Here is a 15,891-nt window from a genome sequence, read left to right as displayed (position 1 = left end):
AGTGTCCTTGCCTCAAATCATGTGAGGATGGAGAGCAGCAGCAGAGAGAATGCTGTCTCCTTGTACCCAAAAGGCAGGAGCCTTTCTTCTCTACCTCACCTGCCCAGGCTCTTCACACATCCCAGCCACTCTTGCAGCAGGGCCTGGGCTCTCACTTGGGTCCTGCAAGCTCCAGTCCCTCCCCAGACCCTCTTTACACCTTTCCCAAAAAGCCCAGGGCCACGAGGTCAGGCAGTGTTCGGACAGGGAGGATAAGGCAGGCAGAGAAAAGAGAACATATCGGTGAGGGACTTTTTCTGATCAAAATATTCACAATAAGTATTTGTTAATTAGTAAAAATAAAATAGTATTTTCTTAAACTAAAAACAAGATTTGTGAGTACCATAGATTAATTTTCATTTCAACTTGCAACTACTGAGTAGTAGTACATCACACAGTCATCTGACATAGTTACATTTGGGCAGGGAACACTGAAATTACCTATTAAAATCAGACTTACTAGTCCATTACACTGACAGAGGGTTGAGATCAACAAATCGTACATTCATATACGGAGCTTCTCTTTGAAAGCGTCTCACTGAAATAATAGGTAAATCCTCTGTAATGCATTAGTTCATATTCTTTTTACTTCACTCAGCTGACTTAGACTCACACAGAACTTCCCTGAGGCAACTGTTATCATAGCAGTGATTAACAAAAAAAGAAGAGGTATTGCTTGATCTTTACTCATCAGATGCCTATCTTAAAAATGGCTTCCACTGTTTACCTTCCTCCTATTGTTTCTCTTCAGAGTATGATTTGACAGAACTTCAGGCCACATTTTTTTTATTTTGTCTTTGAACACAGTTTGATGATTAATACATCATATAGAAAGATGCAAAATTAAAAGGAATCACAGCACTAAATTAACTAGTGGGGGAAAAAAAAAAAATGGACTAACTACTGGAAGTCTGACAACTAAAATAATTCATCTAGGGGAGATAATTTGAGCTCAGTAGCAATGAAAGACTGGGCAGTTAAGTTTCTTCACAGCAGGATCGTGTGTGGCCAGAGCTGCCCAGGCTGAGGGCTCTCCACAAAGGCAGCTCAGCCTGGCTCTGCTGGGGCTGGGAGACAGCCCTGGCCTGGCTGGAGGGACTACAGAACCCTGCAGCCCAGGCTGCTCCTTGAAATGAAAAACAGGGAAGCAGATGTGGGATGCAAGATTTTTTTTATTGCAAGAGCAGAAAAACTCCCGCTTGAGGAAGACACCTAAGGCAGGGGCAGGCATATTGTGCCTGCGCGCTTCAAGAGAGCTGTTCCGTCAGGCTTCTCCCAGGCAGTGGTGGTTTCAGAGAGAAGCATGTGTTTTCTGGGATGATGGTGGAGTTATACATTTGGCCACTGACAGAGGCAAGAAAGAGGAGATGAAACAAATGAAGAAGGAAATGAGAAGTGTAATTTATGGAGCTGTTCTGACTCCACTGTATTAAGTGGAAGTCTTGGACGATCTGCCCCTTACTCAGAAGCTCAGATGAGGATCAAGATTGTATCGTTCATTTGCCAGTCATTCTTTGGTCAAGGGATATTTCTGTGGGATTTAGCAGGGCCCACAGTTGCCATGGCTGTACCTGTAGAAGTATGGGCTGCAAGAGCCAGAACCATAGGATCTACCATAGCCATACAGACCCCTGTAACCCAGAGAGGAACCCCCATATCCATACAGACCCCCAAAGCCCAGGGAGCCATAGCCCCCATAGCCATACAAGCCCCCGTAGCCAAGGGAGCCGGAGCCCCTATAGCCCAGGGAGCCGTAACCCCCATAGCCCCCAAGGACGGGTGCTCCAGAGGATCCCACAACAGATTCCTGAGGGAAGGAGCTGAGGATGGGGCCGGGGAAGGTGACGACGACTGGGGGCGGCTGGATCACAGTCGTGGAGTCGGGGCACTGACGGACACACGGCTCATTCCCGCTGTCAGCAAGGGGCTGGGGACGGGTGATGCCACCAACAGCAGTGGAGCACAGGTCGTAGCAAGCCATCTGGCAGGGATGGTGATCAATCTACAAGAGTGAATTTTACCAAGTACAAGACATTATTTACATACATAAATGTGCTATGGAGTTTGCTGTCTTTCCTCAGACAAGAGTGTTTTGAAGTACACCAATTTACCTATGTCTATTAGAAGTTAAAATTGAAGCAGAGCAGCAAAGTTATTTTCTCAGATGCTTTGGTGAGTCAGTGGATCAGCAGGGACTGGGATTCCAAGAATGGAGTGTGTTGTTAAGCATGATTTCATGACTAACTCTTCATTCCCACTGATCTCCTTTGTGCTGAGCCTTGTCAGAACAGGGATTATAAATCATTGTCTATTCAGATTTGCTCAGTAACTTGTTTGATGAGAACATTACAAGGGAATTGCAATGATTATGGCCCACAATTTCCAAACACTGAATCAGGGCATTGAGATATTTATGACTAGCTTAACACCACAGTGTTTTCACTCTGGGCTCTGAACAATTTTAGAAGTCTCACCCCAAATGACTTGCCCCCATTAACATGAAAAACCTAACACTTCACCAGTCAGCTCCTTAAATTCCCTCCATGACCCCTCTTTCTCTTAATTAAATAGATTTCTTACAGAGCATTTTCAACATCTCTCAATTCCTCTCTGTCCTACTCTAAGCCAGTGGCTGATCTCTGGTAAAATTCATGCCCATTTATCTTGAATTAATGTAAAAGCACTTTGAGTTATCTGTAATAGAATAAACTGGAGATAATGGAAGGTTTGCCTCTAAGTTCAGCATTTCCCTATAAACCATGAAGATTTAAACGTTTTCAAATAATTTTCAGTTACCCATATGAATAGAGAAGAGGAACGCAAGTTGAACTAGTCACATCATTTCTTCAGCTGCTAGAAGTAACTTAATAAGGAATGTAATTTTCTGCCACATCAGGAAACTTTGCTTTGAAATCAAAATACAGAGAACAGCTGAATGCAGAGAACAGCTGTCCATAACATTTTTAATAATTTTTGTAGGCTTTATCTTTTCACCTAAATTTTATACATTACTTCTAATTGGAAGAGACCATCCTAGATTAAACTGTATAGCAAAGAGCTACTCCAATAGTTGTAAAAAGCAGATTCAGACTTACCCAATTTGCTGTGAACAAGTGAAGAGAAGAGATTGGAAGAACCCTGAGCAGAGAGAGCTTTTATACAGTTCAGACTGCCTGAGGGATGAGAAGCTGGTTTCATGAACATGAATCTAATTAGTTGACACAGCACATTTTTTGTATTGATAGCTCTGCAAAGTGATGAAATTTTTTCGTTGTTTTTGTTTATTACTTGATTTCAATTATCATGTAACATAATACACACATTACATCACACAAGATTCTTTCATCTAAAGGAGTGATGGGTGAAATTAATGCATCTTTCATCCTAAAACATGATTCATGAAGTTAATATCAGTTTTCTATTCTCTTTGGAGTTGCACCATGTAGTAAGCTGCTTATACCTAGATATTCTTCTTCTGATGTCTTATATGACAGTGATGATCAGACATTTATCAGAAATAACCAGCTGTGAGGTGTTTCTTTCTAAGTTTTCTATGTAAGTTTTCTCTCTTCTTAAAGATAAAATACAGTCTGTTGTTAAATCCTCAGGAAGGCTGGCAATATTTTTTGTGTTTAGGTTTATTTCTGACATGTGATACAATTCATATTGGAATCCATGGAGGATTCTCAGTACTCTCTAAGTTAAATTAAGCTGTGAGCATTCCCAAACAGCCAAAACAGTCTAAGGTTTTGTCTGACCCTCAAACTACAGCTTAAATCTCAATTTAGTTCTGAGAGATATTTATATTTTTAATGCTCAGGATTGAAAGCTCAAAATAATTGAAGTGTACATTGAATTAATATATAAATTTGTGATTTACTGAGATGGATGGGTGTTTCTGCAGAAGGTACACAGAAGAAACCCCAAATTTAACTGTATTAGAAAAAGAGCCTTTGCTTTCTGAAAGGAAGAAGAGAATTGTGAAGTAAGATTTTAACAGAGTAAGCCACGGTCTAATAGCATTATCAACTCAATGGATACATCCCAGAATATGAAATTCTTACTGGTGTCCTATTTGTTCACCTTCTACGTTTTATCTCTGCCCTTCTTCTGGCCTGTCTGCAGCTTCATTGAACAGGCTTATTCTGAGACCTCCTGCTTAAATCAAAGACCATTCATAGGTGTTAAATGATTTCTGCAGCAATTATTCCACTTGCATATCCAACAGATAAAAGCAACCTTTTAGACATGAAAATATGTAAAATGTCATCAAAGTGACATAAAGTGGACTGATTGCCAGTGAATATCTGGAATAAGCAGTCAGGGTTACTCAAAACTTTCAGCTCAGTTTGATTCACAAAGTTGAGATGGTTTATTTTCCTGAAGTTTACTTTAATTTCTAATTTGCTCCTCTGGAGTCCTTGATCCTGGTCTACAACTGACCTTGTAGCTAACCCTATCATTGATGGCATCTTTCAATGGAGAGCAATTATGAGGTGAGAATCTACTGGGAAAGGCAAATGCTGGCTTTTGCTGAGGTTTCTTTCTTTGTTTATGCCATTATTACAATACTATGTCATTATCATAATCATCAACTTGATTATATTCAAACTACATATTATCTCTATATTATGAGGTTTTCCACATCGGTAGATGCATATGGAGATTTCCTGAGCTGTAATACTGAAAGAAAAGCCATCTCAGAGTTTTACAAGAACATTCCAAGGGATTTTCAAATACTTTGTGAACACCCATTACTAGCTTGTACATACTCTGTCATAATTAGATGAAAAGTATGCCTGGATGCATACACCCCAATATTATGAGGGATTATCACATTAAAATAGGTAAAATAAGGTCACTTGGGTTTTTCCCGTAATCAGTTCGTGGTTTATAACACTTTTCGGATCTTCCCTTGACTTTAAAAATAAAATCTACCTTATTTTTCATTAAAATGCACATTAGTCCAGAAATAGAAATCTGTTTAACTGAACTATTAACCAAAAAAAAAAAACCCAGGGTACAATGGGGTCTGTCTTCATTGTGTCAGGGCTAGAATCCCTTTCAGTAATCATATCTTACTGCCCGATTTACTTGCTTCTTAGTCCTATGTCCCTAGGTATATCTCTCCAACACATAACAGTAGGAAAAAACATGATAAATTATAAAGGAAAGCAAATCTTTATGAAAGAACTCAGCAAAATCAATTTCCATAGACTTGTGACTTCCAGCTGAAACATTTCTCTGTTCCCAGTACTGAAAGACAACTAGTAAAGAACCGTCCAAAAGCCATTAAAAGATGCTCCTGATTGTTGTGTTTGCCTTGTGTTGAGTATCTGGAGGTAGAAGTGCTAAGCCTGCAGAAAGAAAGCTTTTACCCTTGTTATTTGTCTCCAGCCTACATTTGTCATCCTAAAAGAAATTCCATTTTATCTGTTGTTTACACTAAAAGACCTGTAACTGGACAAAAGAAATTACTATCTTCCTGTCATCCTAATTATGCAAGACTATTAAACAATTTAATTCATCTTACTTCCTCCCCTAATGCTAAATAGAGCAATGGAATAATAAAAAATAATTCCACATATAAAGCCTGGAGATAATGGAGAGGTCTGTGGTGGAGTGTTCATGTCACGCTATACGTGGGTTTGAAGCGCCTGCAATGCACAACCAATAAGCAAAAACAATTTCAGCACTTTGAGGAACTACGTGTCCTACAATTTGGGGTTGGTACCTAATTATGAACTCACCCATAGGTTGCCGAATGTCCTCCAGGCAACTGACGGAACTGTATAAAAGCTCTCTGCATTAAGTCTTTCTATCCACTTCTCTCACCTTACTCGCCTTTGTGAATTGGGTAAGTCAGATTTCTCTCAGACTTCACTAAACTTAACTTGCTGTCAAGAACTCTAGATTTTAACTTAAGACCAAGTCCTCTTCAGTTACTGTCAGGCTGTCAGTGATCTGTAGATTATTTGCTGCTGGAAATAATGTTTGGTTTCTCATTTGTTACCAGGCCCTGTAAAGATAGGCTCCAGAAGAAGGATATATCAAGCAGTTTTGAATCCCAAACTTGTAACATTTTAGCTCTTCAAAGAATTCCTTGACTATTTTAGGAGACGAAGAATAGTTTGTATACATGGCTGTATATGGCTGCATTTATCAGAATTCCACTGAGTTTATAAGAGGAAAGATCAAACTTATTAAGTAGAAACCATCAACTAATAGTAATGTAACATCAAAATTAGCTCATCTGGAAGTATCAAAGATACAATTGAAAAGTACATTAATTTTTCAAACTAAAGTCAAAACTAACCTCCAGATTATAGTGCTAGGAAGAATATTAATAGGAAATATGTTTACTTTCCAGATTTATTATTGATAACCTGTTGGACTGCATCATCACAACCTAATTTTTCATATTTCTTTAACGTGAACATAAATAACAATGTTTTACAGACAGACTTCCATCCCTGCGAGATGGCTTGCTACGACCTGTGCTCCACTGCTGTTGGTGGCATCACCCGTCCCCAGCCCCTCGCTGACAGCGGGAATGAGCCGTGTGTCCGTCAGTGCCCCGACTCCACGACTGTGATCCAGCCGCCCCCAGTCGTCGTCACCTTCCCCGGCCCCATCCTCAGCTCCTTCCCTCAGGAATCTGTTGTGGGATCCTCTGGAGCACCCGTCCTTGGGGGCTATGGGGGTTACGGCTCCCTGGGCTATAGGGGCTCCGGCTCCCTTGGCTACGGGGGCTTGTATGGCTATGGGGGCTATGGCTCCCTGGGCTTTGGGGGTCTGTATGGCTATGGGGGATCCTCCCTGGGCTATGGGGGTCTGTATGGATATGGGGGTTCCTCCTTGGGTTACAGAGGTCTCTATGGCTATGGTAGACCCTACAGCTATGGCTATTGCAGCCCTTACTCTTATCGGTACAGCAGGTACAGCCGTGGCAGCTGCGGGCCCTGCTAAATCCTACAGAAATATCCCAAGTGAGGTATAACTGATAAATGAGATGTGATTGTTCCACAGCTAAAGAGGTCTGGACCTCCACTGCAGTGTTCCAAGACCACAGAGCTGTACTACTTCAGCCCCTTCTGAACTTCTCTTCTTCGCTTCTACTTTCAGTTTATGCCTTAATCTTTCGCCTGTCACATTTCCGTATTGCCTGGGCTAAACTTGTAACAAAGTTGTTCAAAACAATTCCTGTTTGTTCAAATTAACAGTTAAGACTCAGGAAGGAGGAAAAAAAAAAAAAAAAAAAAAAAAAATCAATCATATGCGAATGTATCCCTGACTGGAGAACAGTTTCATACTTCTTGGAGACTTGGAAAATGTATTCCTTTCTCACTACCATTAAAAACTTATTGCATCAAAGTTGCCATGTTCTGGTGTTCTTTTCTCATGTTTTTACCCTTGTTATTTGCCTTAGGAAAAGTCTAAACTGTGCAGCTGTCAGTAACAGTCTAAACTATGTAGGTGAATCTTCTGCCCCCAAAATCAGGGATTTCAAATGTATAAAAGCGGTGCAAAGCCATCAGCACAGAATGAACTACTGTCTTCCCTTCCCATCTTTCATACAAAGACTCCTGACAGTTTTGAAGATTTTGGCTTCATGGTTGTACATCCACTGGTTACAGATTAATAGTGGTAGAGAAATTAAAGAGTAGCTTACTAGTTTTAAACTCTTTCCTAAAAAGATTAGACTTCAGTAAGAATTTCTTCCAAGTCAGTCTCTGATTTGTCTCTTTGAATTTCAGGTTCTTACTCAAATAGTTAAACTCTGTCCTCAGTATTAGTCTCTGCAGCAAGTTAAATTAATTTTCTGTCAAATCCTTAAAGAAATAAAGTTTTCTAGGTCATACAATAGAACTTTTAAATCTGAAGTGTGGGTAATGGTCTGTATAATCTTAAAATTTAAGGTGTTGTATGTTTTTTGACATAAAAACAGCTACTCCATGCAGCTACCTAAAGGACTAATTCATCTATGTCAGCAAGAACAGCTGGAGCATATACAACAGACTTACAGTGCCCAGAAAGCCTTAAAGGTAGGGAATGTCATAACCCCATATACATATCCTAAACATTGTCACATTATTCCAATTCCTTCTGCATGGGAAGTCCTCAGAACAGTAACCTCCATTTTCAGCAGCTCTTCAGCCTCTCCTGTGATATTCCTGATCTAAAACGCCTACTAGTTAGTCTACCCACCTCTGAAGAGCTCCTTTCTTTGTCACTGCTCCTCCAAACCTCTCCTTCTCAGCAGCTCCATGTCAACACCCTTCACCACTCTCTCCCCACCTCCCTAAATCCCTTCTGACTCAGGAGGATCACTCCCACCTGAGGGCCTCATCTGCCACCCTTTTCCCCATAATCTGCTTTGAATCCAGCCTCAGCTGAGCCACTGGCTCTGCTCCTGCTGTGATCAGCAAAGACATTCAAGTGGCTCATTAAGGAATGGACATTTAGCATGGTTTATTTCTAAACATAATGTTATTATTGTAACCGTGGCCAGCTGGGGAGGGAGCATTCCTGCTCCCATATATGTCCACTGAGTGCAATAATGGAGGACTGACTTCACTGATAGCTGGGCTATTTCAGCTGTATTTTTGAAGCCTGAGCCTCATCCTACGTAAGAATGTGAGTTTTCCCCATTTACAGAGAGGATAGGTGTATATCCATAGCAGAAGAAATTAAAACTAGAAGTTGATTTGTTTGATGCAGAGTAGAATCACTTTAATGAGCAATAAACATTCCAAGAAAAACATTGCAGAATATCAGGAATATGCAGAGTGCAGGCAATTCTTTGCATAATTATTCTTCTTCAGTTGGACAGTGAAGTGACTTTTAATAAGAATATTAATGAATTGTTTTATCCCGCCCGTTATACACATAGATGGAAAAAAAAGCCCAAAAGACAATGAGTAGAGGGTGAAGAAATTACGGACATGCTGTGTAATCCCAGATCCACTGCAGTGGGGTGACAGTGATCAGGAGTTCACAACATCTCCTTGGGGACCACTGCAGGGGATCAAGGTTGTATCTCTCAGTTCCTGGTTATTCCTTACGCAGGGGATATTTCCACAGGGTTTAGCAGGGCCCGCAGCTGCCACGTCCATACCTGTTGTACCAGTAGGAGTAAGGGCTGCAATAGCCATAGCCATAGGGTCTACCATAGCCATACAGACCCCCATAGCCCAGGGAGGATCCCCCATAGCCATACAGACCCCCGTAACCAAGAGAGCCTCCATAGCCATACCGACCCCCAAAGCCCAGGGAGCCATAGCCCCCATAGCCATACAGACCCCCATAGCCCAGGGAGCCGTAACCCCCATAGCCCCCAAGGACGGGTGCTCCAGAGGATCCCACAACAGATTCCTGAGGGAAGGAGCTGAGGATGGGGCCAGGGAAGGTGACGACGACTGGGGGCGGCTGAATCACAGTCGTGGAGTCGGGGCACTGACGGACACACGGCTCATTCCCGCTGTCAGCGAGGGGCTGGGGACGGGTGATGCCACCAACAGCAGTGGAGCACAGGTCGTAGCAAGCCATCTCGCAGGGATGGGAAGGTAAGCTGCAACACACACCGATGAGTGAACTAAATAGAAGACAAATACTTTGAAATTCAACAGTTTACATTATACATTAAAATAATGAGTCAAGTACAGGATTTTGAGTAAATACGTTGATTTCCCACTTTGCAGTCATAATCCTCTATTTTCAAAATGCAGATTTTTGAAAGTTCTCTAGAAGATGTCTACAGATGTAAAAGCACATGGGAAATGTTATGCCTAACTCTGAAAGTGTTGTCCCTCACAAATATCCTGCAAAGAACTTACATCTATCTCTACACGTTAAACAGAAAACTAAGAAGCAAAAGCAGAGAGACCAAAGTGACTTTGTCCAAGGTCATTTGATGAGTCAGTAGGAAAACTTGGATTTGGGTTCAGCAGGTTTACATGAGATGTAGTTTATACATAACTTAATTACAGTAGCTTCTTCTTCCCACTCATTCCAATTTTGCTGAGAGTTGTAGGAACAACAGATTATAGGATTGTCAGTGCCCAGATTGCTCAGAAAGCCATATGACAAGAAAATAAAGGACTGATGGCAGCATTATTATCCCAGTTCCCACCCATGCAGACAGTGTATGGATACAACCTGGACAATTTCAATATAAATAACATTTTAGTCCCTAATGTCTTTCAAAAAAGTCATTTCAAATTATCATTCCCAGGACAAACCAGGACTTCTTGGTAAGCCCAAGACCTGAACCTATATTTTCCCCTCTAAACTTAATTATTTTCTCCAATGATGATTTTACTTTTCTCTGTTCACCATGTCCTGCAAGTCCTTAGCAGGGTTCTTAGGAAGAATATGAAAGCAAGAAAGTAAAGGACAGCCAGAAGATTCACTGTACTGGGGCACCACTCACAACCTTCTCAGATGTATCGCTTGTTCATCTCAGGTTGCATGAACAACTGCAGCAGTGATGCCCTTATTAAACATTGAATGTCATATGCAAACTCTGGAATAGGTTAAATGCATTAAGGTAAGAATCATAGAATATCTTAAGTTGGAAGAGACCCATAAAGACCATCGAGTCCAACTCCCTGCTCCTCACAGGACTATCTAAAACTAAACCAGATGACTAAGAGCATCATCCAGTATCTTCAGGGTCCCATGGTTTCTGACACTAAGAACTCCACAGGGTCCCACGCACCAAATAGGTGTTATCTGCCACCCCAGCACCAGCATTAGTATCTCTGTCACAAGGCAATGCAGACACACTCAACAATATCGATGGTGGACATCAAATGAAGTTGAAATCAACAATAGAAAGATACACTGATAGCAACAGAGAAGAATCAGACTTACCCAAGTCACTAAGAAGTCAAGGGAAGTGTTTGGAAGAGCAATGAGAGAGAAGAGCTTTTATACCAGAGCAGCTGGAGGTACAAGATCAACAGCAGATACCTGCCCCAATTTCAAACATGTGTAACCTGTCGAGGTCATGAAATTGTTGTATTAGTTATTGGAGTTTACAAGTCCTGTCAGATTTGTTTGTAACAAGGACCTAAACATTACTTCAGATTATAGAGAATTATTTCATTTTGTGATGACTTGGGGAAAATTAATACCTGGCATTATTCCAGTCACTTCCTTGAAATTACAACAGAAATTATTAAACCACCTCCTCTTGTATTAATTTAACACCTGGAGAGTGTCTCATTGGTTTATCAGGATTACAAACTGCTGTCATGGACAGGATTTTTGTTTAAGTACATATAATTCACATTACAACCTGTCAGGACAGAAGTTAAAGACTGTCAATGTGGCTTGCAGGAAGGTTGGGGTTAGTTTCTGCATGTTTATCTTCCCCACCTACAGCTGGGGGACACAGCACCCTTGGGAGTCAATGATGTTTTACAGTAGTATTTGACAATGACTGTAATAGCCACAATTCAGCTCAGAAGAGCAGCAGCAACTCCAGGGACCTGCAGTGTGTGCTTCAGCCTCTAAACAGGGCTTATGTGGAAATTAAATTTAACCTTGAGCAGAAAAAAATGGAGAAAACCTTTATTTTGGAGTGCTAGGAATTCTTTTTGTGCAGATATGAGCTGAATCAGTTTCTCTATCAATCAGTCACTTGAAGAGTTGTACTCTTTTACAAAAATGTGTGAGGCTAAGTCTGCAGAACTTCACATAGGAGATGGAGAGGAAGCCTTTATCTTCCTAAGGCTTATTTTTATTTTTTGAGGTGAACAAGGAATGAGTTTCTGAAGTTAACTAAAGCTACAAAAAGATTGGAGATCCCAAAGAGATTTTTTCCAGGTATTGTTGGTTTGATGTTGTCAGTACAAAGATGGTAGTTGAGAATATTTAATAGGCCTGAGGAAATCTACACTTTTTCAATACAAATGGATCTTCTGGTGCAAATATTTAAATATAACATAAGTGCTTTGAATCATTGACTTTGATTCGCAGGAATTCATGACCTCCTGTAATACACTGTTCTTGCTGCAAGCCATAAGTCCAGAACAGGACTGAGCTGGCAGTTTCTGTGAACAAGGAACAATTATGAACTTGGAATGCACCATGCAAAACAAAGCCTGGTTCTTCCCTTGTTTACAGATGTGTTATTATCATACTGCAGACTCTATGCCATAGATTACCTCTAAATTTTGAGGTTGGTTTCTCAGCCTTTGAGGTGGCTAGAAGTTTTTTTGGACAATAATATTTTCAAGCTTCCAGGGAACAAGTCTTTTCAAATGCCGCAAACTATCCACTAATGGTTTGAGAATGCCTTCTTACAATTAGATTAAAGGCATGTACCTGGATTTATGTGCCTAGCAATTATGGAATGACATCACATTAAAATATGTAAGTCAAGGTATCTGTGTCCTTGGTATAATCAGATCATGGCTGAATACTGTGGATTTATGCATCTTCATGTTTTTTCAGCAGAGAAGCATGGAATTAAATAGAAATTTTTAAATAAAATACAGCATTTCATAAGATATACAATCAGGATATCTTTATCATTTTTAGTTGCACATCAGACTGCAGAAATGGGGGATTTATCATTTTCAGTTGCACATCAGACTGCAGAAATGGGGGATTTAATTATTTTCTTCAGATGTTGTAATTCTGTCAATGATCAGCCTTTATCCGTGTAAATGATTTCTCTGTATAACATGACGTATCTCCAGATAGCTTTAGCAAGTTGACACCAGTCATATTTCATCTGATTTAATCTCAGTAATCTTCAATATTGCCTGATCTAAAGATGGACCTAAAAATGTATCCCTGAAGGCTTTATATCAGGAGACATAAAATTGGGAAGTATGGGTCACAAATGCTTCACAAAGAAAGTGTTTTGTAATCTCGAGAAGAGAAAGGGTGTGTATTAGTCTGCCTCTAGACTCCAACCTGGGTTGAAATAGAGTGAGAGGCCTGTTAGAAAAATCTGAGCAGTTTAAAAAGGTGTTTATCTCTGCCTTCTTCTTAAAATGGTCAAAAGGACTTGCCAGTGTTTGAGAAAAGGTGAGGGAGAGTAATTCACAGATGAATACACAACAAAGAAAGCAAGAGCTATTTCCCCAAGTCCTTTGTTCATCAAATGAGGCCAACATTGTGTTCAAGAACAAAAGTCAAACAATAGAAAACCATTTAAGGCCTACAGGTTGTTTTCTGTGGCTTCCTTTGGGTCCAGAGTTGGTCTTACATTAAGTAGCTCAGAGTCCAAAATATAAAGATAGAAATGACGATCCCCCAAAGTTTCTCTAATGAACTCCATTTTATCTGCAGATATCTTACAGCCTGGATTTAATGGAAAGATGTGTGCACATCAGATGACCACAGCCATGCAGTGAGCAGCTGGGATTTGCCATTAATAATGGAGATGTTAAGGAAGAGCATTAGTATAATTCTTGTTGTAACGCCAAGGATGTGAATGGAATGATAACAGGAATGAATATGACACGTAACCTTTTGAGATGAAAGAGGCTTCTGTGATGAAATGCACCTATCATATTTCACGAGACTTCGAACTAACAAATAAACAAATAGTCAGCAAAACTTTGAGGACCTACGTGTCATATTAGTTTTGGGTTTGCCCCAATTATGCATATGCACAAATTGCACCTTAGGTGATCCCCATGATCTAGAGAACTGTATAAAAGCTCTCCCAACTCGGGGCTCTTCATTCCACCTTGCTTGCTTTATTCATCTCCACGAAAAAGGTAAGTACCATTCTGTGTGATCTCTTTCCTAAAATTCAAGTAACTCTTTTCTGCCAGTTTTAATTAAGGTTGGAATAATCCATAAATTTTCTAAGATTCATAATAATGTCAGATTATTTTGCCATGAATTTATTTTTCTTATTTAGTGTTAGACACCCATGTATTCGGGTTTAAAATGGTAATGCTAGGTTTTTCAAAAATTATTGTTTCCTGTTAAGACAAATTTGAGCTTCAAAGCAGCTTCCAAAACATCAACAGAAGGCTAGTCTGATCACTAGGAAAATTTAAGGATTTTGTGTGTAAGTTTTTGCTATATGTTTATGTATATGTATGCATTTGTTGAGGGGACAAGCTTGACTAGAAAGAACATAGTATTGTCTAAGAAGTATTGGAAAACAGAGATGAAACTAGCAAATCCTAACCTATCTTTTACATTGTCCTTGCTCTGAGAAGGGAGTTGGGCTAGATGACCTTCAGAAGTATCTCCTAATCTGATATTTTACTGGTTGTAGTGGGGATAAAAGTTGTTCACAGTTGGTATTCCTAGTCCTTCCACTGGCTTTTTTTTAGATTGGATCAGGTCTTCTGGTGAAAATCTTTCTGAAGATCTCAGATCCCAACACACTTATCTGTAGTAGAAACCTAGCCCTAGTTATCTGAGTGTACCAGTTTCCCATCTGGGAAATCACACAAATAATCTTTCTGCCCACCCTGAGACTATCAAGCTACTTTGCAAGCACTTCAGGGCAGGGAATGCCTTTTAAAATCCATGTTTATAGCAGGTTCAGCATACCAGCAGCACAATTTTAACCATTGCTTCTGGAAGCACGTTACAAGTCAATATGCCAGAGTTGTTCTTCCAGCTACCCACTACTTTACCACATGAGCTTTGCTGGTTGTCAAGTTTTGCTAGCATCAAACAAACATGAAATGACCTTTCAGGCACAGACATTGTAAGAGGGGCCGCAAAGTATACTGGAAGTAATTTGAAAAGTAAGGTGTTGTGTAATATTTTTGCAGTGTTTGGCAGTGGGATACAACAAGGAACTACTTATTAAAGGGAATCGAGTATAAGAAATTAGGAATAAGACCATTGAAGAGATGACTGCTCAGTGTGAAATCTGGGCAATGCTGATTTAGAAGAGGGATAGATGTCTCATGAAAAATACTGAGGAGAAGGAAGGACATTCAAGACCTGAAAAATGAAGCCACTATTCTAGTCTGTGTGTCTATCACATTATTTTTCCCAGTGAATTTGTGCCTTTTATTTACTCATCGGTGTGTGTTGCAGCTTACCTTCCCATCCCTGCGAGATGGCTTGCTACGACCTGTGCTCCACTGCTGTTGGTGGCATCACCCGTCCCCAGCCCCTCGCTGACAGCGGGAATGAGCCGTGTGTCCGTCAGTGCCCCGACTCCACGACTGTGATCCAGCCGCCCCCAGTCGTCGTCACCTTCCCTGGCCCCATCCTCAGCTCCTTCCCTCAGGAATCTGTTGTGGGATCCTCTGGAGCACCCGTCCTTGGGGGCTATGGGGGTTACGGCTCCCTGGGCTATGGGGGTCTGTATGGCTATGGGGGCTATGGCTCCCTGGGCTTTGGGGGTCGGTATGGCTATGGAGGCTCTCTTGGTTACGGGGGTCTGTATGGCTATGGGAGATCCTCCCTGGGCTATGGGGGTCTGTATGGCTATGGTAGACCCTATGGCTATGGCTATTGCAGCCCTTACTCCTACTGGTACAACAGGTACGGACGTGGCAGCTGCGGGCCCTGCTAAATACAACAGGAAAATCCACTGAATAACGTGCAAGTGAAAAACAAAATGCAGATTCACCAGTGAGCAGATGGGTGACAGCTTTGTGCAAGCACTCACAAATCCTGTTCATTGCAGTGCCTTCTGCATGCTCTACATCTCTCCTTTTTCCCCTTTGAATTCTTTCCTGACATCTTAATGGGTTCAATTCCTTGTTATCTTCTACTTTATCATATTTGTGACTGAATGCAGTGAGACATGTAACAGCAACATTCAAATTGCATTTGACTCTTGACATCTTGGATATATATTCTTAATACTGCAACATATTTTTGTCCTTTTTGTTCTCATTAAAATTC

The 15,891-nt window shown here is 40.7% G+C and overlaps 4 protein-coding genes across 5 annotated transcripts; 2 read left to right on the top strand and 2 right to left on the bottom strand.

The window, feature by feature from the left end:
• Positions 1-1,193: 1,193 nt before the first annotated feature.
• LOC116963994 (scale keratin-like) lies at positions 1,194-3,170 on the bottom strand. Its single transcript, XM_033002152.1, has 2 exons — positions 3,135-3,170; positions 1,194-2,041 (listed from the first exon to the last, which is right to left on the bottom strand). Exon 2 carries the CDS (start codon positions 2,018-2,020, stop codon positions 1,580-1,582), a length of 441 nt encoding a protein of 146 aa, XP_032858043.1. The 5' UTR covers positions 2,021-2,041; positions 3,135-3,170; the 3' UTR covers positions 1,194-1,579.
• A 2,704-nt stretch (positions 3,171-5,874) lies between these two features.
• Positions 5,875-7,397, top strand: LOC104360761 (scale keratin-like). The gene is made up of 2 exons (XM_033002157.2): positions 5,875-5,896; positions 6,499-7,397. The coding sequence occupies exon 2, from the start codon at positions 6,520-6,522 to the stop codon at positions 7,006-7,008; it is 489 nt and encodes a 162-aa protein (XP_032858048.2). The 5' UTR covers positions 5,875-5,896; positions 6,499-6,519; the 3' UTR covers positions 7,009-7,397.
• Positions 7,398-8,741: 1,344 nt separating this feature from the next.
• Positions 8,742-10,935, bottom strand: LOC116963996 (scale keratin-like). Of its 2 annotated transcripts, none has more exons than XM_033002154.1 (2): positions 10,915-10,935; positions 8,742-9,610 (listed from the first exon to the last, which is right to left on the bottom strand). In XM_033002154.1, exon 2 carries the CDS (start codon positions 9,586-9,588, stop codon positions 9,127-9,129), a length of 462 nt encoding a protein of 153 aa, XP_032858045.1. In that variant the 5' UTR covers positions 9,589-9,610; positions 10,915-10,935; the 3' UTR covers positions 8,742-9,126. The 2 variants fall into 2 exon arrangements, with proteins under 2 accessions (XP_032858045.1, XP_032858046.1); XM_033002155.1 differs by having other exon boundaries at positions 8,742-9,634; positions 10,915-10,934.
• A 2,823-nt stretch (positions 10,936-13,758) lies between these two features.
• Positions 13,759-15,891, top strand: LOC104360754 (scale keratin). Its single transcript, XM_033002153.2, has 2 exons — positions 13,759-13,781; positions 15,073-15,891. The coding sequence occupies exon 2, from the start codon at positions 15,095-15,097 to the stop codon at positions 15,554-15,556; it is 462 nt and encodes a 153-aa protein (XP_032858044.1). The 5' UTR covers positions 13,759-13,781; positions 15,073-15,094; the 3' UTR covers positions 15,557-15,891.

The sequence above is a fragment of the Tyto alba genome, unplaced genomic scaffold (assembly GCF_018691265.1).
Source record: "Tyto alba isolate M040663 unplaced genomic scaffold, T.alba_DEE_v4.0 Super-Scaffold_8, whole genome shotgun sequence".
In the NCBI taxonomy this organism is placed as follows: Eukaryota; Metazoa; Chordata; class Aves; order Strigiformes; family Tytonidae; genus Tyto; species Tyto alba.
This window is presented reverse-complemented; position numbering and strand designations above follow the sequence as displayed.